Source organism: Engraulis encrasicolus, chromosome 16, assembly GCF_034702125.1.
Source record: "Engraulis encrasicolus isolate BLACKSEA-1 chromosome 16, IST_EnEncr_1.0, whole genome shotgun sequence".
Classification (NCBI taxonomy): Eukaryota; Metazoa; Chordata; class Actinopteri; order Clupeiformes; family Engraulidae; genus Engraulis; species Engraulis encrasicolus.
The window spans coordinates 20,851,529-20,877,872 of record NC_085872.1 but is presented as its reverse complement, the minus strand read 5'-3'; the positions used below and the strand labels follow the sequence as shown (position 1 = coordinate 20,877,872).

Sequence of the window (26,344 nt, the reverse complement as noted above, 5' to 3'; positions counted from 1 at the left end):
TACCACTCGTCTGGATTCCATGCGGCTTGATCAATTCCACTTGACTCTAAATGAGGCCACTTGAGTAGCCGGGTGATTTTCAGTTGGAGTTTGATTGTGTGTGTAGACTGCTGAAAGGATCTAGTCTAAGTGTGTGGAGCTCTGGTGAGTGGGCTTAGGAGGAAGAGAAATGGCACGACAACAAGAGCTTGGAACAAAAGAAAATGTATTGTCAGGACAATCTCGGTTCATGACAAAGGACCAGTGAGAGCAAATAAAAACAATGCCACGCAGCTGGTCAGAGGACTGACCTCACATTGTAGAAAGCACTGTAGAGTGAACACGGACTTAGTGAAATGGGTTTTCTCTACACATATAATCACTGTGCTGTACAGGTGCTGGTCATTGTTGGTCAATGAAAATTATTATTTAGCATATGTTGCCCCCTCTGGATAAGAGATACAAGATTACAGTATGAACTGAAAGACATAACACTGTGTAGATTGTGATTGGAGGCATGGTGAAGTATATTTCATAAGGGTATGCCTTCTGATGGTGGTTGGGGTCTTCTTTTTTTTCCCAGAGGGTTCTTTTTTCCACCTTCTCATAGAGCTTATTAAAGCAGCTTCCTCTTCTCAAACTCCTGCAAAGACAATGGGAGTACAGACAGACATCAGTGACAGCTGGCAGCAGCAGCCTCCACACACAGGTCAAGTGCACATCCATTGAGTGGACTTGCCACTGAATCTTAACTAGTCTGACCCATTCTGCATTGTTGAAATTCTGAATTGGCTGAAATCCCTCATCACCAGCTTATAAATAAATACAAAAAATATAACAACAAAAACACATAACAAAAAAATACCTCAGAGTGTATGCAAAGCAAAAACAAAATGTGTGTGTGTACATACATATAAAACAAATCCATGTATTAACATAAAACAAGTCAATACAATCAACAAAACTGAATGCAGTGCTCGCTTAAATTACAATGGATGACATGATGTTGCCAGAATACGGCCAATACTGTGCCACTGCTGCTTATTGGTCATAACATTGCATAGTGTTTACAGTGCGAGTCACTAATGGACTTTTGCCAATACGGATAGAAGAACAGAGGGGCAGCACTCCACCTATGGGCCAGTGTTCATCAGTTGCAGCCTTTCAAATGGCTGACATAAAAACAGGTGCAAGCCTAAAGTGGTGGTTCAGGCTACTACATTAACTGAAGTCATAAATGGAGGACAAAAAGATGCTTTAATAACGTCTATGCAAGTGTTCATAAAAGTGCCTGGTAGTGGCGTGATATTTACACACGCAGCCGACAGTTCATCAGGACGAGCAAGAGAGTGAAGCAGAATGCATAATCAATTCAGCAAATCTAAGCACTACAATCAAACGTGTTAGGGGATTTAAAAAGACACACATTTGAATGCAGCATAATTTTGTATTCTTCGGGAAAGAATTAATCACAGCAAATACCATGCGTCAAGATCTTGAGAAAAGGCACACGCTTAGGAGAAGGAATTTCTCTGGCACTGTTGTTGAGTCTGGACTGCCATCTAGTGGACTCTTGGAGAACTGCTTAGCTGCAACTATTCTGATGCCTTATGTATGCATCTGAATCAGTATTTTAAGGTACCACGCAAGCAATGACGCCAGTCATGTCCCCTGCTCTCCACAGTCTCTGGGTTTATCTGCTTGTATAGGTCAGATATTTAATTGTGTGCATTAAAATAGCCTCTATTACCAGATGCCAACACCATGGACAAGTGCGCGTGTGCTGTGCATACTGTATGTGTGCAAATTGTATAGACAGAACGCAATCCCTATCGTGAGAAACAGAAAAACGCAAAAGATCCAATCAAAATCAGTATGGCCCAAAGTGCACCTCCCAGACAGACACGCTCATGCATTTCTTTGTGTCTCTTTAAACACGCACACAGCGATTACAGCGGCATGATTAAATCCGGCCAGCGAGATTAACAGAGATATATGAACACAATGGGCTGCAAAATTAACCAGCAGGAAGAGCGTTTTTCATCATTACGGGCAATGATTATAGAGTGGGGGAGACGGAGAAAAAGCTGCGTGGACGGGAAGAAGAGCGCTCACTGCTGCCTATAATGAAGGTGGTGATGAATGGGCGAAACGCACTTTCACTTTTTATACATCTTGTTAAAAAAAAAAGCCCTCTGGCTATGACGACGCACGCCACCCTGCCTGTAACAAAGCACCTTCATCTAGCCTGTGTCTTATTTTATTCCTGTCGGCTGCATAACTACTCCATGAAAAACGAACATGATAGCTAGAGGCAGCACCAGCTGATGACCAACTTTTTTTTCTCAACCTTTACTACAATATTTGTTCTGCTGTTGAGGAACCCCCTTGAGAGCACCCGGAGCTAACTTGCCTTTATTATTTTCTTTGCTACGTCTCAATATAGCAGTTACAGAGTTTAATCGCTGGGGCAACTTTTTTTAATGCTTCAGTTCAATAGTGTGAAGGTTCACGCATTGATTTATACCAAAGGGGTTCCAAAGATTGAAAGGATGAAGGGAAGGTTCTAGAAGCCTAGAGAGCAGCAGGGATGTGTTACTCAGAGCGAAGCCTGTGGGAACCGGTGCCTGGTTCTCAAGACTGAAGACTGAGCCCACAAAGGAGCCTGACAGCATGGATGACTGAAGACAGAGGGAGAGAGGGGAATTCCCTCCCGTCCCTTTCACTCTGAAAGCTGTTTTATTTATCTCCATTACTTTGCAAAAGCGCCATGTGCGCGTACCGACCTCCAATTTGCAGTAATAGCAGCAGTAATAACAGCAGGTTACGCTGCCGTTTCATCAATTAAACTCGTCAACACATCCTCACAACTGTCAATGACAACATAGTGAATGTGATGCATATGCGATTCATTAAAAAGTGTCATATCTGAAAAAATGAAAAGGGAAGGGAAGACAGGGGATTGCTTAGAGCAGGCGTGGGGAACCTATGTCTCGAGGGCCGTTTGCGGCCCTTGAGGCCGTTTTATCTGGCCCCCGATGTAGTTTTAATGTTGTGCAGCTTCACATGAAATATGAAATATTTTGTAAAGGAATCTTAGAAAATACATTTGCAATACAATTAAGTTATATTCAGGGGGCCTAGAGAAGGTGGGGTCTGTTTTAAAGGTGGCTGCCTTCAATAAAGGCCTTAAGTGCAGGGGCAAATCCTTGTTTGGGAATTTAAAGTGGCCCTTCGAATGAAAAAGGTTCCCCACCCCTGGCTTAGAGTGTAGAGGTCTTCAAAAGAGAGTGTCCTGTTCGCATACCTTAAACATAGTGCTTCCCAGCTGAGCAGGTGACATGCTCACGACCACTCCGGCTGACTGCAGCGCTGCGATCTTCTCTTTGGCTCCACCCTTGCCCCCCGCGATGATGGCGCCGGCGTGACCCATCCTCCTGCCGGGCGGGGCGGTGAGGCCAGCGATGAAGGACACCACGGGTTTGGCCTTAGGTCCCTGGGGGTTGGAGACGAGACAAACATGCAAGTTAAGTGGAGACTGTGACGACGAGACACCACACTGGGTAACAGAGGTGATCTGAGGGCTGGCGTAAATTGCACGGTGCAAGACGCAGCCGTTATTAACATCTCCGTGTGAAAAGGCAGCAATTGCAGAAGACAAAACTGACTAATTACAAAAAGGTACCGTCATTTTAAGTGGATGTGTGTTTACACTCACCCACACTGATCTAAATGGGAGTGCCACCGTGGGGCCATTTAATAGCGTGTGGGTGGGATGCTGATAGCAGGTTCAGGACAGTTTTAATAAAATCACACTGGAGTGGAGGCAATTAGTCACGTCTGAGGTGATTAGCTAGCCAGCCCTTTCTGTTGTGCACTGACCGATGGAAGCGCTACGGAGAGCAGGGGTGTATTTCTCGAAACCAAAGTTGCTTACTACATTACCCACTTTGTTGTTTTCAATGCATTTTCCCATTGGCAACTACCCAAGTTGCTAACAGGCTAACAATTTATCTTTTGAGAAATGCACCCCTGATCCTGTTTTGTATGCTAGCTAATATTTCATCTCTGAGAGCAACATCATCATCAAGATCACCATATGTAAGGCGAGCTGCAATCTGCTACTCTTACAGGCTGTCCTACAGCAGGCAGATAGGGGGAAGAGCTAATTTTAGTCGATGAAACTTCACAGCTACCAATGTTTTGAAGTCTTTAGCATACAAACTATGTTGGTAATGTTGAATCCTGAAACAGGAACACCACACCGTTATTTCAAGTAGGAGGCAGAACTGCCATCATTAAGATGTCTGCGACGCAGCCTTCAGACTTGGCTGTCGTTGAACTCCAACCAACCAAAACCCAGATTAAATTACAACAACTTGCCTCACAGCAACTGCATTACCAAAAAGACAACTGGGAGAAAAATGGCTCGCCTGGAAACGGAGAACCCTGCACCTGCATCATCCTACCACTTAAACCCTTTTCTCTGAGGGGACACGGCGGAACAGGCACTACCGCAGCTCCCCGTGCCGAATTCCAGTGTACTTGCGCTTTGATAAATGAACCGCCTTCCCGCGCAGCCAATGCTTAAATCTACCTAAACAGGTTGGAGCATAATTAGGCAATTAATTTTCATTCCCCAACGAGGTTCAACAACCCCCCCACCCCCCTCCCATACATAAAAGGAGTTAAATTAGCTTTATAATTCCTTTCTTTGTTCTTATTGTCAGTGGTGGGGCTGTGTGACTTTAATTACGAAGGCGAAGCAGGCAGCTGTGCCCACACCTTTACCCAGCGGAGTACAGGGCTGCAGGGGGAACGCAGGAAGAAGGTGGGCGGGGGCAGCAGGCGGAGTGTTAATCTTGTACGATTAAGAGACCAACCAGTGAGACAATTATAAACCCACGGCTGTAGACCTGCACAACATCAGCGCTTCGCTTCTTTTCTTCCAAGTTTGCTCTTTGTCTTTTTTTTTTAACCCAGAATTACACCCATCTTAAAAGAAGAAATATAAATATAAAAAGAAAAATCACTGCGCTTGACAGCGTGGCACAGAAGTTAAGCTAAACGAATTAAAAGGGCTTAATGCGACGACCACGAAACACCTGAGAGTCAGTATGCAGGGAAGGGGACAGGCACTTCACACCCAGAGGATTACATGGGGACCTATAGTGCTTTCATGCTGGTTTAGGCAGCAAGTCCTTCACCTTGCTCATAACGCTGTGGAAGGTCTTAGGTCTAAGGGTGCGTTGCAAAGTTAAGTGCGGCGCAAGATCACTGGGGACCGAGAAAGGGAGAGCAAGAGAGGGATGACGGGCAAAATAGATGGGGGGAGGGAGGGAGGGATGGGGAACGCAGAAAGGTGAGGGGATTAAAGAGGGGTTGTAAACAGGTCACAGCAAATGGTTCACATGGTAGCTTGACTCACACTCCCCTGTAAAGACAGCAAGTGAGAAGCATGATCATACAGGAGAGACACGGATGAAAGCGTAATGAGCTCTGTAACATTATCAAGGCATCTAACCCCTGACCTCAATTCACGCAGGCAGCCATGATGTTAGCTGAGGCAGCCTTCGCAAACCAAAGTGTTTGTTGTTAACCCATCACCCGTTAGCGTGTTCATCACTCTCATTAACATCAGTTGGATTCAAAGTACCTCACGACCTGGGCCTGACAAGAGACCACTTAACCCTGCCCGTCATCCGGGATTCCCACTCACTGTCCGACACCCTTTGCCACCAAATGTCAATATTGCAGTGGACAAGAAAATATAACGGGCAAGAGATTAATCTTTCTTAGCAAAAAAAATTCAATACATGTTAATGTGGCGGCATGACCATTCATCGATCCGGTCTCGCCCCATAGTTCTTCAGGAAAAACCTTTAAAACCCCTCCAAGGGGAACGGTTGCATTATCTTAACGAGACACGTCTGCCATAATATGCTGACTGAACAGTCATCAGCAACAGGGAATAACAGGTGAGAATTTTAAAATGTCACTAGTCAGACCCCAAGAAGTCAATCTCACCTCGCCAGACTGTGGCTAATAGTTCATTCCTAAAACACATTCACCGATGACTTTCGCACATCGTGCCCAAAAGCCTGAAAACATTATCAACTTTTTTTCCACGTTGATGAGGGTGTGTGTGTGTGTGTGTGTGTGTGTGTGTGTGTGTGTGTGTGTGTGGAATGGCAATTGAGGTGAAATCAACCATTAAGCAAATGGTCTCAAGATTGTACTTTTGCGTAAAAAATGGGAAAGGGAGGGGCTCAGCCATCTCCGAAATATTGCCCAGCCAATTACAAGTGCACAGCTGAAGAGGTCCATTGGGACGCCTCTGCAAATGGAGGTAGTCTTCAGAGTAGTGATATTACAGAGATCACACTGTCCTCCTAAAATCAGTCAGTGGTTCTTCTGCTCACCTTGGACACTGGAGACTGGAGGTGTTCAAGCCCCAGGGATAGAAGCGCTTGCATGCTAGACTGAGAAACAGCACCATCCTCAAGAGACATCGGAGGTTCAACTAAGGCCTTACATGTATGCAGATATGTTAAAAAACAAATATATTTATCCGTTTGCACAGCATGTGCAGAATGGTGATTTTTCTTTATGCACATGCTGTGCAAACGGATAAATATATTTGTTTTTTATTGTTTTTAATATATTTCTGACAGGTGTGATTCAGAAAATTCCAAAAATAGCTGTTTTATAGAGCTTGAATTCTGTTCATGTGTAAAAAAAAATCCATATACAGCATGTGTAAAGAGGGTCTACCTAAATGAACAAGCAGGCAAAATACCTGAAAATGGAGATAAAGGCTTTTTTTGAAGAAAAAGCTGAAAAAACAAAATTACAGCCATTGCTCATCAAAATCATGCCAAACAACAAGGAGATGCTACATAACAACAGCCAAGTTTGGATTCAGCTGTGTGTTTACCCCAAAGCAATAGCTTTGTTGAAGGGCACACATTCTTGCTGGCTTCCTCTGCCCAGCTGAATGGGTCACATCCCAGACACTAAAAATATACAATGTACAAAATTTACAATAAAACTAGAAAATCAAAGAGAATTCAACTGACTACACACAGAGTGTGACAGGCAAGTGTAGATACTGTTTAACAGTGAACTTCGACCAATCAACAGACCAGTGGCAGAGCTAACAACAACTATGCGTCTTTCATATGATAGCCTTTGCTAAGAACTCTGCCCAACAATGCCAGTGTCATGAGGACATGCCAGGGTCCACATCCACCTCTGATATACAGTACGACTGCTCACATGCCACAAGCATAGCAGACACCTCATGAGGAGCTCGTTGGAAAAACAGACCAGGGGTGCATTTCTGGAAACCATAGTTGCTAACTTCATTAGCCACTTTGTTGGTTTCAATGTAATTTCCCATTGGCAACTACTACCCAAGTTGCTAACTGGCTAACAACTACGCTTTCGAGAAACGTACTCCAGGGCAGGAAGCGCAAGTGCAAAACTCCCCTACTGAACATTACAAATGACAAACACATCACTAACAGCCGCTCCACACACTATCACAATGTCCAATGAAAACGATCTGTGGTGATTTGGTAATGAACTGCCAGTGAGCAGTGAGCACTAAGCACAGGAAAGCTCTGTGTGTCTTTACTGCCACATGAAACAGCATGCCACATTATGGTAAGTGCCTCTGCGAGCATAAGTGGCCACTCTCTGGGATGAAAGACAGCCAAATTGCCAACAAGGCCATGCAGCAGACAGCAATCCGGTCTCCAATCCTGTTGCTTAGTTCTATATTCCCATTGCCACTTCGGCAGAGGATGGTTGGGTATCTTACAAGGCAACCAGTGGAATAGATTAGCGGTCTGACTGTTGGACTGATAACACTGGTCTCTGCTCCCACATAGCATCAATGCTACAAATAAACAGCTTTTTAACGGTATTCGATTTATATTTTGCATGGATATGGAAGAGTTTTTGATATTCTGTCAAAATCGAAAGATCTACTATTCGGTGAAAGGATAACTGATACTTGAGCACAGCCCCCCGTGGACATCAGGCAGTCAGAACTTTAAAAGACTGAAAAAAGTACAGAATATTCAGTGTTTTTTTTTTTCACTGGCTCAGTCTTAAAATATTTCTAGCAGTTTGTGCGTGCGCCGTCTGAGCTGCTGCAGTTGTAAGCCGAAACCCCCAAGAGAGTGTGCCCTATAGACCCTTACAACGATCCACAGCTCCCTCTAGCCAAAAACCTTCCTACGCACCACCTACTGACCCCTCGCTGACCCACGGAGCACCGCACGGCCACGCAGCTGCCAAGGCCAGCTAGGGCCTACGCTAGCCGAAGCTGATGTGTTGTGACTGTCTGCCTCTGCAAAGAGGTCGGAGAGGGCTATGGATGACAAAAGCAGACATCGGGAAGTCTCAGTGTGGGTGTGTTGTGTATAGTACATATGTGTGTGTGTGTGTGTGTGTGAGAGAGAGAGAGAGAGAGAGAGAGAGAGAGAGAGAGAGAGAGAGAGAGAGAGAGAGAGAGAGAGAGAGAGAGAGAGAGAGAGAGAGAGAGAGAGAGAGAGAGAGAGAGAGAGCGAGAGCGAGAGCGAGAGAAAGACAGAGAGCGTAGCAGTGGCTGGCCCAGTCTAATACTAGGTATGAAGATTTGTTTTTTTTTTTACTGTGGAGCAGGAAAAAGGTTACCTGAAGGGATTCTTGAGACTGAAAACCATTGAGAGGTCTAGCAAGCCTGACCTCCGTTACAGTTGCTATGAAGTGTATGAAATTGTTGTAATGGTGCAGTACAATAAGAACACACTATTGAGTCAATAAGTTCTGGACATTCCAACAAACTATGGCTAAAATAAAAAGTCTAAGAACTGCAGTCCACCAACTGTGAGGGGTTGTAAGTGATTCTTACAGAGTTATGCTGTTTCAGGTACTCGGCAGCCATCTCCTCTGCATTCCCTCCGATCTCGCCAATCAGAATGATGCCTTCTGTCTTTGGGTCGTGCAGGAACACCTCCAAGCAGTCAATGAAGTTGGTGCCATTGAAAGGATCGCCACCAATTCCTGGCATGGGAAAATAGAGAAATAGAGAAATAGAGAAAGAAAGAAAGAAAGAAAGAAAGAAAGAAAGAAAGAAAGAAAGAAAGAAAGAAAGAAAGAAAGAATTTCCTGGTCGATCAGTGAATGCACAAGAGGATAGTTTTGTTGGTGTTCTTGCACATTATCTAGCTCAGTGGTTCTCAACCTTTTTTTTGACAAACGCCCCTTGAACTCATCATACGCCTCACAACGCCCCCTCTACCTCATCATAAGCCTGCCAATGCCCCCATTAGTATTGAAAAATAAAATAGACTAATGCAACTCAATGGTAACTAAGCCCTGCCCCCACAACTGCATCCTTCTCAACGCCCCCTAGGGCTACCCAACGCCCCTTGGGGGGCTGTACCGCCCCCGTTGAGAAACACTAATCTAGCTTGTTGGTGTGATAATGCACGAGAGTCATTCTGCGCCAACATGCAGCACGCTCACTTACCAACACAGAGAGATTGCCCCAGGCCAACTTGCGTGGTCTGATGCACAGCTTCATATGTGAGGGTGCCAGACCTGGACACGATGCCTGCAAAGCACACAGAAAAAAGTAAAGCATTTTCCACACTGACCTTAATATAAACATAAATTCTGCTTGGATGATCATGTTGGGGAAACACACTCGCTCCCTCTGGCAGGAATAAGACCACTAGGGGTTTTATCACTTCAGCTGCTAATACTGAAACACAGCGTTTCTGTTATCTTGACTTCCCATTGGCCATTAAAGCAGTTTTTCTCTCAGTTTTTTGCACGTGGATTTCATTTACCCAAAGGCAAATTATTTTAACAAACGATTGCTGGAGTATTCAAAAAGACACCATAAAAATCAGTCCCTGGGCTTCCCCTCTCTGATATTCATCTCCACATGCATTTCTCAAGGGCATTGATTACATACCATTAAAGAATGCTGCATGCCGTGAACGGCAATAGAATCATCTATCAAACTAACTATCAGCTACTCCATCCTTCAAAGCCACAATGTCTGCAATATTAATGATACTTCAAGAACGCTACATTTATCTGCAAAAGCAAGTCACTGTCAGGATAAAAACATCCCATTGGTTTATGAAATCATAAACGTGTCTGCAAATTACATGTGCTACCAAGACTTGTCACATCACGCCTTCCATTTTTTTGGTCATTCTTCATGCCAAAATCGACAAAACAAACCAATCACGCAACACTGCTTACCAATTCTTCCTTTCTTGTGAATGTGGCCTGGCATGATTCCAATCTTGCATTCTCCAGGCTGTTAAAGTGAGGAAACAGAAGGGACTTTCAACGGGGCAGACACGAAAATGAATACATGTCAACTCTAACTTCAATTAGAGAGGTACAACAAAAACTATAACAATACACTCACTTTACCAGAAAAGCTGGTCATGTTTGAAAGAGTCATAAATTGATGCGGTGTCGTCTGCGCTTGTGTGGCGACAATTTACAAGACTAGAATAATCTATGGAACCCAAAGGAAATTAAGGGCAACTTCAGAAGATTGATTAAAGTTGTGTTGGATGAATTGGTGTAGGGGTGGGCGTGGGCGATATGGCAAAAATATCGTATCACAATTTTTTAACATAACATCTCGATTCCGATTTTTTATCACAATCTTCCGTCGAAAAAATAAAAACAACTTTCATACACTTACAATCTGTAGTTTGCAGTTAATACAATGTTAACACACTGATGACACCCTCATAAAGTGCACAATTGGAATACAATTATGTAAAGAATATAAATGAAGACAACAACACAAGTAAGTAAACATCACTCTGATACAATTGTAAACATTCTCACTGCAAGACGATCTATACGATTTCTCCACTTTGGCAGATTCGAGACCATCTTGTACCCAATATCACGATTCACAATTAACATCGTCATATCGCCCACCCCTGAATTAGTGTGTGTGTGTGTGTGTGTGTGTGTGTGTGTGTGTGCACGCTCTGTCTTACATTGATGACACCTGGGCAGTTGGGCCCGATGAGGTTAATATCGTCATATGAGATTAATATAGTCATATCGCCCACCCCTGAATTGGTGTGTGTGTGTGTGTGTATGTGTGTGTGCGTGCGTGTGTGCGTGCGTGCGTGTGTGTGTGCGTGCGTGTGTGTGTGTATGTGTGTGTGTATGTGTGTGTCTGTGCGTGCGCGCGCTGTCTTACATTGATGACACCTGGGCAGTTGGGCCCGATGAGGCGGGTGGTGCCCTGGCGCAGTAGCCTGTGTTTGACCTTCACCATGTCCTGCTGGGGGATGCCCTCTGTGATGCACACCACCAGCGGCACCTCCGCATCGATGGCCTCAATGATGGCCGCCGCCGCAAAGGGCGGAGGGACGTAGATCACCGTGGCATCGGCTCCAGTGGCCTCTCTGGCCTGGTGAGTTACGGGGGTGGGGATAGAGACAAAAGAAATAGAAGAAATACATATCTTGTACATCATATCATTATATACATATCTATTAGTTGAACAGTCTCAATTCTATTGTACCAAACTGTGTGGACTACATGAGCTATCAATCAACAGATTATTTCTCATCAGTAATTCTGCAAATTTAGCATTTTTCTAAGTTCATTATTACATTATTTGGGATCCCTCCACCATACTCCAGTCTCCTATAGATAAGGTTTTTTTTGTTTATAAACACTGTTGTGAGGAGGGGCAAGACACTGGCAGCCAACCACGTGAGCTAATTTTTTGACCAACAGCGGTTTCCAACAATCAGAGGTTGAGTCGTGCGCAGCTAGGGTTGCGCAGCCAGGGGAAAACAAAAATGTAGAACCCATGTATACTGAAAACTTGCTTCTTTTTGTTTATGTACAGCTATTATATAAAAGGCTTTTATAAGCCACTGAGGTTTCTGAGCTCAACTGTCAAGACGAGACAGGGCCTCAACTGCCCAGCAGTCCCCCCCTTCTCCCGAATAGCCCCCATCGACGCACTTACCTTGTATGACCTTTAACATGAGACTGGCAGGACAGCTGCCAGTTAGCACACACTCTCAGAAAAGGCCTAAATGCAGCAGAGGACACAGCGCGATGGCCGAGCACAAGTTGAGCCCTTACCTCCTTCACAGAGTTGAAGACGGGCTGGCCCAAGTGGGTCTTGCCCCCCTTGCCGGGGGATACTCCTCCCACTAACTGTGATCCATAGTCCAGAGACTGCTGGCTGTGGAAGGTCCCCTGGAAGAACAGAGCAATACAATCAGGAAGAAGGAAAACATACACATGCATAGAGACATTGAAATGAATAATGGCTCATAGATGGTTAAGTACAACAAGTTGATTGAACATGATATGCGGGGTTATGCGGGATACAGATACATGATATGCGGGATACAGGGTTCCCAGTCTTTTTGACTGACAAAATCAGAGCAATACAATCAGGAAGAAGGAAAACATACACATGCATAGAGACATTGAAACATTGAAAACATTGAAACAGAGATCTTGAAACATTGAATTTGAAATTTGGGCCAGCACCCTCAGAGATTTAAATAATTAAGAGTGACGCCTGCTCCAAGAACAAAATTTACATGCATAGAGATGAAATGAATAATGGCTCATAGATGGTTAAGTACAACAAGATGATTGGACATGATACATACGCGTACAGGGTTCCCACTCTTTTTGACTGACAAAATGTAAAAACTTTTTCGCCATTGAATAGATGTGTTCTTCTTTGTGTGTGATTTTCAAATTTTTGCAGAATGTGCAAGTTGGGTGGTTGTCTACTCAATGATCAAAACAGTATTATATCCCCGAAACGCGGAGCGTCGGGGATGTAATGGTTTTGCGTGCGCCGCGTCCGCCGCGTCCGCCACGTCCGCCGCGTCCGCCGCCACCGCGTAAGGTCTTTCGTGTTAACGCGATAACTTTTGAACGGATGTTTGGATTTGTCCCAGATTTTTTGGGTGAATGCTCTAGGGCAGGTTCATGAACTGATTCGAGTTTGGAGGTCAACACTTTCAAGATGGCTGAATTCAAGATGGCCGAATTTTTGTTTGGCCCATAACTTCTGACTGGGTGGATGGATTTCTCCCAGATTTGGTGTGTTAATGCTCTAGGGTAGGTTCATGAACTTATTCGAGTTTGGAGGCCAACACTTTCAAGATGGCTGAATTCCAGATGGCCGAATTTTTGTTTGGCTCATATCTTCTGACCAGTCGGATGGATTTGTCCCAGATTTGGTGTGTTAATGCTCTAGGGTAGGTTCATGAACTGATTTGAGTTTGGAGGTCAACAGTTTCAAAATGGCGGAATTTTTATTTGGCCCATAACTTTTGGATTGATTTGCCCGGTACTACCTTATTTTAACAGTTCACCATTTCAGTGAATCTACCATATAAGGTACAGTGTAACAATATTTAATACCATGTAATACTAGTGTAATACCAGTGCAACAATATGCAATACCAGGTACAGTGTAATAACCAGTGTACAATATTTAATACCATGTAATACTAGTGTAATACCAGTGTAACAATATGCAATACCATGTAATACCACTTACACAAAAATACATGATGGGCTCACATTTTCTATGGGCAAGATGGGCATACATTTTCTATGGGCAAGATTTCTCAGATTTTCATTTTAAAACGTAAACACATACAAATACATTAGATATTACCCAATTCCCAAGTGTAAGCTATCATATAACTCCATATTCCCCTGTTTTGTTTATTGTTTTGTTGTGGCTAGTCACATATATGAAATTATGATTATAATATGACATGGATTTTGACCATTCAAAAGTCAAGTCGTTTTTTGTAACACGCGGGAGCATTCTTTTGGAAATAATCATAATCGACTAATGATGACGACTGATCATGAAGAGATCATGACAAACAATAGGTGGATTAAATTCAAGCTACACCACATCAGTGATGATGATATGATAATTAATATAGTTCAATGATCTACACAGTGGAGACATTGGTAACGTGTTTTGATAACAAATCATTCCCAAGCTGCACAAATTGTAACATACTGTATCAACATTACATTCTTGAAAATGTAGTCCACATCCAACAAATGTTCTACAAAACAGAATAAAAAAACCCAAAACAGAGACACTTAAGATAACAGATGATGATGACTGTTAAATTAGAAAATGGTGCAACTGAAAAGTGAAAAACTACAAGGTCAATTGAAAAACAGACGTTTCAGCAGTAGAGATAACCGCCAGATAATACATTGTAGTTGCCTAAACAAGCAAGAACATGACAATTGGGTATATGGCTACTAAGCTTAGTGGAGGCTGTGCAAATCCAAGAGAGAAACTTCAATGGGTGCAAATCAAAGAAGTACTTGAGGAGAGGTTTAAAAACTCCTTTATTGGACCAGAAGATTCAGATTTTTACAAAGCCTTCAAAACATCATCATTTTTTAAGCAAAGCAAAGAAAAAACAAAACCAAAAACCAAACCAAACCAGTTCCCTCCTTACAGCCTCAACACCAACCTCTCCTCCTCATCCACCTCACACAACAGTCCTCCCAATCCCCAAATTCCCAAACTACATCATTCACCAATTTGTAATATGCGAACTCCACCTTGACCCTACACCCCACCATCCCCTTTAAAACGTCCACGGGGTCTGTTGTCCCCTCCCCAAGATTTCTATTTTTTCGGGTTCGCCATATGGCCAACTTGGCTGAGGCCACTAAGAAATTGAAGAGGCACACTTCCCTTTTCACCTTAACCCTGTAAGCAGGACCAGTGACAAAACTGCAGTGTGAGAAAGGCAGCTGCAACACATTTGCCCACCCCTGTAAACAAAAAACTTCTTGAGGAGAAAAAGGGGGGGGGGGGCAAAGGTTTGATCATAGATCATCAGTAGTAAGAATCGATGATTGAAATGTTACCTTCCCTCGATAATATAATTGCACAATAAGCCTTTTGCAAGCAGTGTGCAAGTCCCCCCCCCTCGTGTCTGACTAGTACAAAGCCATTGTTCTGGCATCAAACATGAGGTCGCTAGTACTAAAGCATGACATTATTTGTATGCACTTGGGGTAATGTAGTGTTCAACATTACATTATACTTAGCTGACACCTTGGTAATAAGCAAATTTAATACAGCGTTCAGAGTATTGTTACAGTCCCTGGAGCAATGTGGGGTTAGGTGCCTTGCTCAAGGGCAATTCAGCCCTGAATAGAAATGCAAGGAGAGGTAAGGGTGAGGTTCGAACCGGCAACCCTCAGATCTTAAGACTACATCCCTAACCATAAGGCCACAGCTGTGCCCAGACATTATTGGACATGATGGAGGGTGTGGGACAATTGATTCACAAAATGTCACACACACACACACACACACACACACACACACACACACACACACACACACACACACACACACACACACACACACACACACACACACACACACACACACACACACACACACACACACACACACTTATAGTGAACTATTCCTAGCAAGGCAAAGGACAGATTGTCTTTAATGAGGCCAGATAAAGCCTGACAGTTAATGCTTAACCAACGTAACCATTCCTCTTAACATGACAACAGTGGGGTTTTGAAACACCTCTGATAACCAGGAAGGGTCAGACAGACGTACACCCTGATCAATAAACACCAGTGTAGAGACAACAATAGTATTGCTATACACATTAAAAATGTAATTCCTCTGAACATGCTCATACCTCTGTTATTACTCATTACTGTTACTGTTTATTCTTATTCCTATGCCTTTTAAAATGTATTTATTCAACCAACAATAAAGACATTTAGAGGGCATCATAATACTTCTTCAGAACTCTACAACTACACCTTTTCTGTGGCAACTTTGGCAAAACTGTGGTTTTAAAAAGTGTCCTATAAAGACAACACAGTTGAACGCACACATCATTTGCCAGATAAACAAATTGTCTTATTTTAAAAAGATATGTATTCTGAACTGAAACAATAACATTGTCTTGAGCAAGTAAGATAATGTTATTCTCCTAGATAAACAGAAATGTTCGCAGGATTGTGTGACATCACATGAAAGTAAAACTACTAACCTGCTTTCCAGTGAAGCCTTGGCAAATGACCTTGGTGTTTTTGTCAATGTACAGATGCTTCCTTGAAGCAGTATAACAATGCCTGACCCCTGTTTGCTGCACTGTGAAGAAAAGCAGAAAGAAATTGTACAAATGAAATAGCAGAAGGTTAGAAAAGGCTACATGACAACAGTCTGATGTTATAACACTGTCACAGGGAGAGAGGAGAGTTCTGTCTGTGTTCAACAGGGAGCCAACTGTATGTCTCTCCCGAGAAAGGTCCACTCTGATTAACTTGAACTTTGTTCAGGAACCTGGACATGAGCTCTTGCCCAAACAACGCGTTTCAAAAGCATGTGCACAGACCAGTTAACCCCGAGTGATCACATACCAAACTACAAACGAAAAGGATATTGTCACACTTCTACTATGACATTAAAGCCTGCTCTCGAACAAAATACACCAATGGACAACGCCAGATCATTACTTTTGAAACAGACTGACGTACTAAGGATGTGCTATTTATTTCATATGGAGGGCTTCCACCAACGGGGAGACACCGCATGCAACTGTTTTCTATCATTTTGTTGCTCTTATGTGGCGTTAGACGCGGTCCTTGCACAATTTGCATTCTGACACAGACAGTTACAGCAGAACTAATAAATGGTGCCTGGCGTAGCGTTAATAGTCTACGCTTGTGATGGGGTTCGCTAGGGGTCTAAGGTTAGGCCCTCGGGCTTTCTTTTGGTGCACATGGTCTAAATTAAGAAACCACTAAGCTTATGAATATTGATATGCTTGCTTTTCAGGAATATTACGAATTGTTCAGTCACTATCCGACAGCAGAAGGCAAATAATCTGCAACTCAACTGTGTGTGTTGTCTGTGTGTTGACAACCATGTGTTGCCTCTTCCAAAGACAAAATAATAATTTTGAATGGTCAAAATATGTAGTAGGCCAAAATCTACAAGGAAGACACATTGATTTAGCCTACAAGATCAAAGTTCGTATTTTCCTCTGCGTACTAAACGATGTGGAATCTCGAACAAGCTAACGCTAGCTCACTTGGCTACCAGCGCGACTTGCTTAGCAGAGCTGCTACACTCCAGCTTCTGACTTTTCACCAAGAGTGACACCGAAACTGATTTGCCTATTATTAACAACACAAATGAACACGATAACAACACATTATGCATCATATTCACATAAAACTTGACAGACTTACGGAGCAGCCGGGCAAACAACCTGCAGGAAGACATCGTCGGTCATTCACCAATGACACTGAGCAGAGATGGACCTCAACGTCATAAAAACGGCTGTCTAGAAAAGTGCCTGCTTATAAATGTGGGATAAATATTTGGTCTTGTGAAATCGATAAAAGACACGTTTTAGAAACGACTCCATTTATCATACGTACAAGTAATGCATCTACTGACTTTTTAAACAATACTTAAAGGGACAGTTTGGTCAATTTCAACATGCAGTTGTAATGCTCACACTACCCTGGACTTGTCAGTGCCTGAGATTTTTTTTTCTTCTTCTTCAGCCGTTTCCGAGATCCTGGTCATTGTAATGGGGGCAGCTCTTTGTTTACATTTCAAAAAAACATTTTTATTTATTCCCAAAAACATCCAAAAGGTTATAAAACATCAGCAGACAACTAGCAAACAGCAGTACCTTTTGGGAAAATATTTGGAGTTGGCCTATGTTTCATTTTTAAAAAATGTAAACAAACGCTGCCCCCATTATAATTGCTCATATCTCAGAAAGGGCTGAGCTGAAAAATGTGGCATCACCAGGTACTGACAAGTCAAGGGTAGCGTGAGCAATACAACTGCATGTTGAAATTGACCAAACTGTCCCTTTAATTGCAAGGTACATTTATTGAAACGGGAAACAAAAGGCATGTTACCTGCATCCCACGTCAACCGGAAGTTTGTAGTTTTTAATATAGGCCTATATACTGTAGGCTATGATGTTTGAAGTGTCTGTATTTATGTATGTACTACTGGACACCTTAATTTCCACTCGGAATTAATACATGACTCTACTCTAGGCTACTATTTACTCCTATTATTATTGTCATTGTTATTTGGCTACGTAGTAGTAGAAGTAGTTGTAGTATTGTAGTGTAGTAGGCCTATCTATAACAGTACTAGTAGGCCTAGTGGTAATAGCAGCTGCAGGTGGAGCAGCAGCAGCAGTTGCAGTAGTACGGTATTGTTGCTGTTGTTGCCTTTTGTTTCTAGTGTGAATCAATGTCATCGTGCCTAGGGAGGCTACACCTGGACTGCATCTAATTGTCTGCTGTGCTGCTGTATTTGTTATTACAAACAGCACCAAAAGACTTGCCTGATTATCATAGACTTGCAATCGAGATATGAAGGTGTTGCGTCACTAGGAGGGCGCAGCCTGGCTACACCAAAAGGCCCATCATTCCATCCGGTTTCACTTGTTTGACTTGAGTGTTGATCACTTAAATCACTTAGGTTTCTTTCTGAAGTCTTTACCAAAGAGCAACATGTGATTGAGTCAGTCACGTGGGTGTAATTTGGGGCCTTTGAATCTTCCGTCCTGTCCTGATGTTACTGAATCCTGCATTAGGCCTACCCATTAGGCCCATGTTTTAATGATAATGGTAATGGCTAATATTCTTCAAATTGCTATTCCCTCTCGCCCCCTCCGTTCCACCTCCTCTGTCCCCTCTCTCTTTCCCCTCTGCCCGCCTCAGTACTATGGGGAATAGAGCTTCCAATCGCTCTGCTCCCCAGGCTGGAAATGACTGGAATGCACTTCTGACATTCGCAATATTGACTCATTACCCCAGTTCAAATGCAAACTGAAAACTCGTGTATTTCAGTTAGCCTATTCTTGATGACTTTTTAATTCTATTTTGTTTTATTTTTTGTCTACAATCTCTGTTTTTTATGTGTCTTGTTTTATTATTGCTTGTCTGTGCAGTATCCTTGAGTGTTTGAAAAGGCGCTTTAAAATAAAATGTAGTAATATTGTCTTCTATCTTTATATTATGAATTGGTGTCTTTCAACTGTCAATTCTGAGGGGAACGGATGCCAAATGCATCTCTCTACATATCTCCTGCACCTACAGGGTGTCATGTGGCTTGGTAATATTGTGGTGCTATGCCGCTTTTTCACCACCAGATGGGTGTGATTGTGACTGCCTGCCTGCCAATGTTGGTTTGGGTTTCCCAAACTGGGGTGCATGCACCCCTGGGGGTGCGCAGCCTGCCAAAGGGGGTGCACGAGCTAAATAGAGCAATGGTGGATATGTGAGGTTTTCTCCAGCATTAATGAACATTAAATAGTTCTTAATTGTATGGTGAATTCTATGCTGAAGGGTCCATGAAAATTGTACAGTAGTTTAACTCCTAGAAAAAAGAGGATTCCCCAAAATAATTGTGCAAAATGTGCAGTGAATCCATACTTTCATGGACATCAGCACACCAAAATATTCGCTTGGGGGGTTCGCGAACCACGTTGAAATGTACAAAGGGGTGCACAAGGGGAAAAGTTTGGGAACCACTGAGCTACATCAAACTTTGATGATCAGACGACCTTGTTTGTTTTGCCGAAATGCGAAATATCACAGACGAGCATGGCCTTGACATTTGATATGGTACACTTTTTTTTCTTCTTCAGCTGCGTTTTCAGTACTTTGTAGACTGACCCCAGACTCATGTGGCAGGGCATTATATCCGACCTACGATAAGTACAAGAGCACCAACCCCTGTCTGACCAGCTCTCACAATCCAACTCTTCCTGATGACCGCAATTTTTTGTTGTTGCACGGTTCAATGAGGGACCCATCCCCCAACCCCCCACTGAACTGATAGATACTGCATGGTGTTAGGCAACAAGAAAATGTCACAGAGCATAATTAGAATGGCACAGATACTCTTTGGTAGCTAACTACCCACACACTTGAGGAGATCCATCATACACGCTGCACAAACAGAGCAATAAAAACACAGATCACTCACACCCAGGCCACAAGCTCTTCACCATGCTGCCACCTGGCACCTGGCCCCATCTTTCGAATTTTAGAAACAAATAGGCCCTATCTGGTCTTCAAACTAAGATACTAAGAAGAGACACTTAATATTAATTCAAATTAGACCCATGCGTTAACAAATATTAAATGTAGCCTAGCTTATATTAGCTAATAATAATAATAGCCTAATAACTTAATTTCCCTCGGGATTAATAAATTATACTAAACAGGGTCGCGTGCTGTTCATCGCGCGGTTCACTCAAAGCTCCCCGCTCGTGTTTACTACACTCACCAAACCATTATACATTAGTGGAGTAGAGAGAGTGGATCTACGATTTTATTTGTGAAAACTCTGCGTCTCTGCTCTGCACGGTGCAGTGACTTCCAGAGCTATTTTTCTTCCCATGTAGAAGCTTAGCGCTGCCGCTGAATGACAAGGGGGAGGCACTCGATGTGCTCAGGGGGGAGGAGGAAGATGTGCTCAGGGGGGAGGAGGGAGATGTGATCCAGACCTGCCCCCCGCCCTGCACACTGCAGTTGAACATACTTGGGCAGATGCTTCAGGGCACTGCGCACCCACACTACAAGACTGAAGAACAGTTTCTGTCCCACCGCCATCAGACTTAAACTCCACGCGTCACCAATACCCCCCCCCCTAAAAAAAACTTCCAGACTGTCTAAACTGTGAAATGCATGTGGACTTTGCCCGTCATGCTGTGTGTGTGTGTGTGTGTGTGTGTGTGTGTGTGTGTGTGTGTGTGTGTGTGTGTGTGTGTGTGTGTGTGTGTGTGTGTGTGTGTGTGTGTGTGTGTGTGTGTGTGTGTGTGTGTGTGTGCGCGCAGCAGGCCTACTGTGTTATTCTACCTGTAGGCCTAGGCCTGCTGTACAGTGAAGGCCTAGGCTACCTGTTCAGTGAATACTTGAATCCTGCACCTGTACTGAACCCTGCAAATCATCACTTGTTTGTTATTTTATATCTTATCTTTACATTTTCTATATTTTATTACACTAGATATAGCCTACTGCTTAGTCTATGTTTACTTTTGTGGGCATCTGTGGGTTAAACAACATCACATCATGACAATAAAGCACTTCAACTTCTACTTCTATAGGCCTACATGCTTTCATCATTGAGGAAGATAGGCTAACTAAGTAATGTTTTTACATACACTTTACCTAATTTCTGCTGTAGGCCACAGGGGAAAAAATGCCGTGCATGACAACAAGGTGTTGAAAACATTTTTTACAAGCCGCCTCTTACTTATGGCCAATCACATCTCCCCAACTGTGTGTTCTCTCATTGGTCTGTTCTTCCTGCGTACCGTACGTACATTTTGTAATTCACTACCGTAAGTACGTCTGTCTGCACCTCCATTGAAATTGCTGGGCTGAAAGGCTAGTGTAATCATCGAAAAAGAGCGTAATGACGTTGAACCCCAGGAAATATCCCAAGTTCGCTGTAGAGCAACCTCTTCATTCAAGATGGTGTTAGAAACTATTTCTAGGATCATTAAAATCCAGCTTCCAGCCTACCTCAAAAAGTTGCCCCTACCAGAAACAATAGGAGGGTTTGCGCGATTAACAGGTAGGTTAAATTTTTACTTGACAAATGTTACTACAAAAAAACTTCATTGTCTGCTGGCTGATCACTAAAGTTAGCCAGTTCTTGAGATCTGCGGGGAATGCCAACAGGTTAGGGGAGTCTTTTGTCTTTGTGTCTTTGATTATGTCACTGTACACACACAGGTGTCCTCTTTTCTGTTCGGTTGTTGCTGAAAGAAACGCAGGCTAGTTGCTGGAAAGGCGATCTGCTTGGAGTTCAGGGAAGTAAAAGTTCAATAACCAAGCGTAACAGTTCAAGCATTGGTTTCTGACTCAAAGAAAGTCCAGCAATCAATCGAGACGAAGAACGCAAATTGTTTTAAACCCACGTCTCAAGTCTAACACTAGAGCTGTATCCAGGATGAGCAAGTGTGAAGTTACAAGGTTACAGTCTTCAGCAGCATGAGCCTACTGCATCATCTCGTGTTAGTTGGTCTGTTGAATGGGGTGCAGGCAGCCAGCCATGCACCAGTGCGGATATGTCTTTTAAAATTAAGAAAACATTTTTTTTTTGTCTTTTTTAAGACCAGCTTAGCCCCTGTCTTGCGCAGTCTTGAGATGTCAAATATGCAAGAATGAATCATAAACCCAATTCCTAAACTTCTGTTCCCCTATAGGCTAGAGTAAATCACAAGTTGGAACAAGGCTTACATTACAAACATGCCTTGTCCCTTTGTGGTATATACTATACCACAAATGAATGGTGGGAAAAAATAATCTGCACACCTCTCCCTGAGGGATCACAACCAGACTGTAGGCCTTCTATAATGATATTATGAATGATGCTTCAGCCTCAATTACACCAGTAACTGCAATTTTGGAAGTATTTTGTGTGGATTCAGTAGTTGCAAAGTGTTGCCTGAAGGTAAAAGCACCTACATGCTAAAACAGATTTACTTTTTTTGATGCTTTTAATACTTACTTTCAGTGGACTGGTCTTTGTGATATAATAATAATAATAATAATAATAATAATAATAATTATTATTATTATTATTATTATCATCATCAGTGAGTTCTGCCTTACTAAATGGAAACTGATCTACATGCACTGGGATCCTCTTTTGGTCCATAATAGGCTTAGTAGTTTCAAGCAGTTTTTGCACCAGGATATTGTCTTTGCCCCTTTGTGCAATTAACAAACTATGGTCTCTTTCATTCTCCCAGTGTCTGAGTGGCTCCGGTTACTACCACTATTGGGCATTCTTGCTCTGCTGGGCTACCTGACCATTCGCCCTTTCCTTCCTAAGAAGAAGCAAAAGGACTGCATCATCAACCTTAAAATTCAAAAGGAGACACGCCCAGTGGTCAACGAGATTGATATTGAGGACTTGAGCAGCACAACGGTCTGTTACTGCCGATGTTGGCGGTCCAAGAGGGTGAGTGAGTGAAATATGATATAATATAAGGAATAGTGGAATTGGGACTCTACGCATTATCTCTCACTCAGCTTGCAGGTGCATCACAGTGGCAGTGGGACAGACATCACTGGAAAGGAGAGGCTGGAGCACACTGCAGCTTAGTTTTCAAGATTTTATTTTGTGCACACACCCGGCTAACGTTTCGCTTCTGAAGAAGGTGTAGTAACACCGAAACCGTTAGTCGGGCTTATATCCAATGATATAAGAAATAGCACTCACTTAGAAATACATAAAATCTCCAAACATCTTTAGGCACCAAAAATGTGAACCATTACCCTAACCCTAACAGACAGCAATGCAGCATGTTGTATGGTAGCCTTATCAGCATTTAATGGCCTGTCCTTGATGTTCCTGTTTCAGTTTCCTGTTTGCGACGGATCTCACAAGAAACACAACCAGCTGACTGGAGACAATGTCGGACCACTGGTATTGAAGAAGAAAATTCTATAACGCAATGGAGGGCAGTCCCTCCCTCACTGCCTTACTTTAGGTGTTTTCTGTATGCTGCCTTACTCTAATGGGAGATTTTGTTTTTCATACATCATACTGTGCCAGTTATGGGTTGTTTTCATTTAAATGGCACGGGATATGTTGCCTCATGTTCCGTTTAAGTGCATAGGCAACTGGGCCAAGTAGTTGTACAAGTGTGGTAGATGTTGAATTGTCTTTTTTTATCTGCATCACCCATATGTGATCTCCTGTTTTTGCCCAAGTTACACTATAAAGTGCAATATATGACTTGGGAAAGTGGAGGGGAAATATAATTGAACACCAATACACTTAATTGAGCAACTATTGAATTTCCATAATTCAGGTGTTCATACTTAGATACTGTAAGGATTACTACTACTTGAAATTGCGAAAGGCTTTCGATGTATCAGTTCCTCTATTAAAATGGCATCAGTTAGTAGTCTTTGTAAAAAGGGCAATCAAGTTGAAATGGGCCACTGTCACCTCAATCAAGTTTTACTCATTTATTTTTTTGTTTTGGGTAATTTTTGTTTGTTTATTTCATTTGCCTTTTTCACTCTCTGCATGTTAAGTTATTAACCGTGTATGACCCATTGGCCTATTGGAGATATTTTTATTAAGTGAAACCTTCATGCAATTCCAAAAGTATCACCTATCGTTACATGGTGTAAAAGTCTTTGTGAACGTTTTATCTACCAACAGATTTTGTAGTACTACCACCTAGAAATTTACCACAAACTGCAAATATCATTAACTTATCTTTAATAGTCGTCTGCCATTCATATTTTGGAAGTTAAGTCAGCTGGAACTAAAAGCTGGCTTGTATGATGGCTTCTTAAATATTTTGACACTGTCTACAGAAAGAATTTAGTCGAAGACATTTCCTGTGGTTATGCTACTGTGTAGATCAGATGTGCTTCAATGCAGTTGTAAAATATTTTGTTAAGGTTATATAAATATTTGCTTTTTTAACATTCAGGATTTCAGACCATTTTTATTTCTGTTTTTTTTTGTCATTACAAATAACAACACCCATCACCTACATGCATGCAATAACCTATTCTTTGACAGTAGTCCAGCAGGCAAATATGTAACTGATATAACCAAGCCAACTACAATGTCATCCTCTTAGAAAGGTTATCTTGTTTACATATCATTTGCATTTCCCAAACATCCCACCTTGCAAATGCTGTGTGCAATGAGGAAGAATATACTCGAATGGCCTTGTATCCTGGATATGTATTTTCTCTTTACATGCAAAGTATTTAGGCAGACTACTACAGCATGACTTGTTAACCAGCGTGAAGAGACAGTCCTTCTGAAAATAAGAGCATTATTTTCTCTGGCTTTAATCTATTTCCCGGTCTGAATTTTAGTTGGAAGTGATTTGAGAACTATTTGTGGGGGTTGTTATGCTCTTAGAGGGACCAATGCAACCTATTAATGCCATACCGTCATAGGAAAAAGTTTGTACACCCTTTGAAATGTCTTACATTTCTGTCAAAATTGCTCATAAAACATGGTCTGATCTTCCCGGAAATCACAAGAAGGAACAGAGTCTGCTTTAACGAATTCCACCCAAACATTTACATGTCATCATATTTTTATTGAATAGTAATGGTGGGGTGGCGTCCGCGCCAATGTCTTATCCTGAGCGTATCGCTCGGTGCGTAATTCCAAGAGCAGTATAATGAAAAGGAAGAAAGGAGTCGCACACTGGAGCTGAATGCAGAATCAAAAACTGTATTAAACACAGCCGAAAAAAGTAAATAAAACCGACAGACAGGGGACAAACGTTTCGGGTCTAGCCCATCATCAGTGTTCCCAGTTTGGTTCACAGTTTTTGATTCTGCATTCAGCTCCAGTGTGCGACTCCTTTCTTCCTTTTCATCATATTTTTATTGGACATAAGATATAAACATTCACAGGACAGCAAGGCACAATTAAGTACACCCTTGCATTCAATAGGTTTTAACCCTCAGTTAGTCGCAATAACCTTAACCAGACGTTTCCTATAGTTGCAGATCAGATTAACAAAATATTCTGGAACAATCTGGATGCATCTTGTCTCCCTCTTCTTTAGAAAACTGCCCCTCTTCAGCAAGGTTTCTGGGATGTCTGGAGTGGGTAGCTTTCTTGACTTCATGCCATATCATCTCAATTGTTTTTTGTCAGGGCTTTGACTGAAATACACCTTCTGGAATAGCCCATTGTTATGAAGCCATTCTGAAGTCGATTTGCTTCAAAAGTATAGGTGATTGTCCCATTTCAGCACCCATCCTCTTGTGTACTTCAACTGTGTGACAGACTAGTTCACATTTACTCTGTAAAATATCTCAAACTTCTGAGTTCATTGTTCCACTGATAACAGCAAACTGACCAGGGCCTGAGGCACCAAGGTATCCGCATATAATAAAGCTCCTGCCACCATACTCAAAGGTGTAGATGAGGTTTTGGTGAAGGTGTGGTTCTCCAGTTCTCCTCCAAACATGACATTGTGTGTTCCCCTTAACAATTCAACTTCGGTTTCAACTTTGGTCTATAGAGCATTTAGCAGTAATTCTGTGAAGCATGTAAATGTTTTTTTTTCTTGCAAACCTCAAAGGTGCAGCAATATTTTTTTTGACAGAAGACCCATTTTTTTTAGATTGGCTGAGTGAACCCCATTTTTGGTTATTTCTAGCTACATTTCCACTTTTGAGTATGGTGGCGGGAGCATCATTATATGCGGCTACCTTGCTGCCTCAGGCCCTTGTCAGTTTGCTATCGTCA

General features: G+C 42.5%; 2 protein-coding genes across 2 annotated transcripts; one reads left to right on the top strand and one right to left on the bottom strand.

Moving 5' to 3' along the window:
• Positions 1-188: 188 nt before the first annotated feature.
• On the bottom strand, positions 189-17,394 carry suclg1 (succinate-CoA ligase GDP/ADP-forming subunit alph). Its single transcript, XM_063218980.1, has 9 exons — positions 17,293-17,394; positions 16,089-16,189; positions 12,124-12,240; positions 11,222-11,434; positions 10,249-10,306; positions 9,503-9,586; positions 8,882-9,033; positions 3,287-3,475; positions 189-622 (listed from the first exon to the last, which is right to left on the bottom strand). Exons 1-9 carry the CDS (start codon positions 17,324-17,326, stop codon positions 596-598), a joined length of 975 nt encoding a protein of 324 aa, XP_063075050.1. The 5' UTR covers positions 17,327-17,394; the 3' UTR covers positions 189-595.
• A 4,107-nt stretch (positions 17,395-21,501) lies between these two features.
• cisd2 (CDGSH iron sulfur domain 2) lies at positions 21,502-25,158 on the top strand. Its single transcript, XM_063218979.1, has 3 exons — positions 21,502-21,664; positions 22,848-23,059; positions 23,462-25,158. Exons 1-3 carry the CDS (start codon positions 21,562-21,564, stop codon positions 23,549-23,551), a joined length of 405 nt encoding a protein of 134 aa, XP_063075049.1. The 5' UTR covers positions 21,502-21,561; the 3' UTR covers positions 23,552-25,158.
• Positions 25,159-26,344: the final 1,186 nt, after the last annotated feature.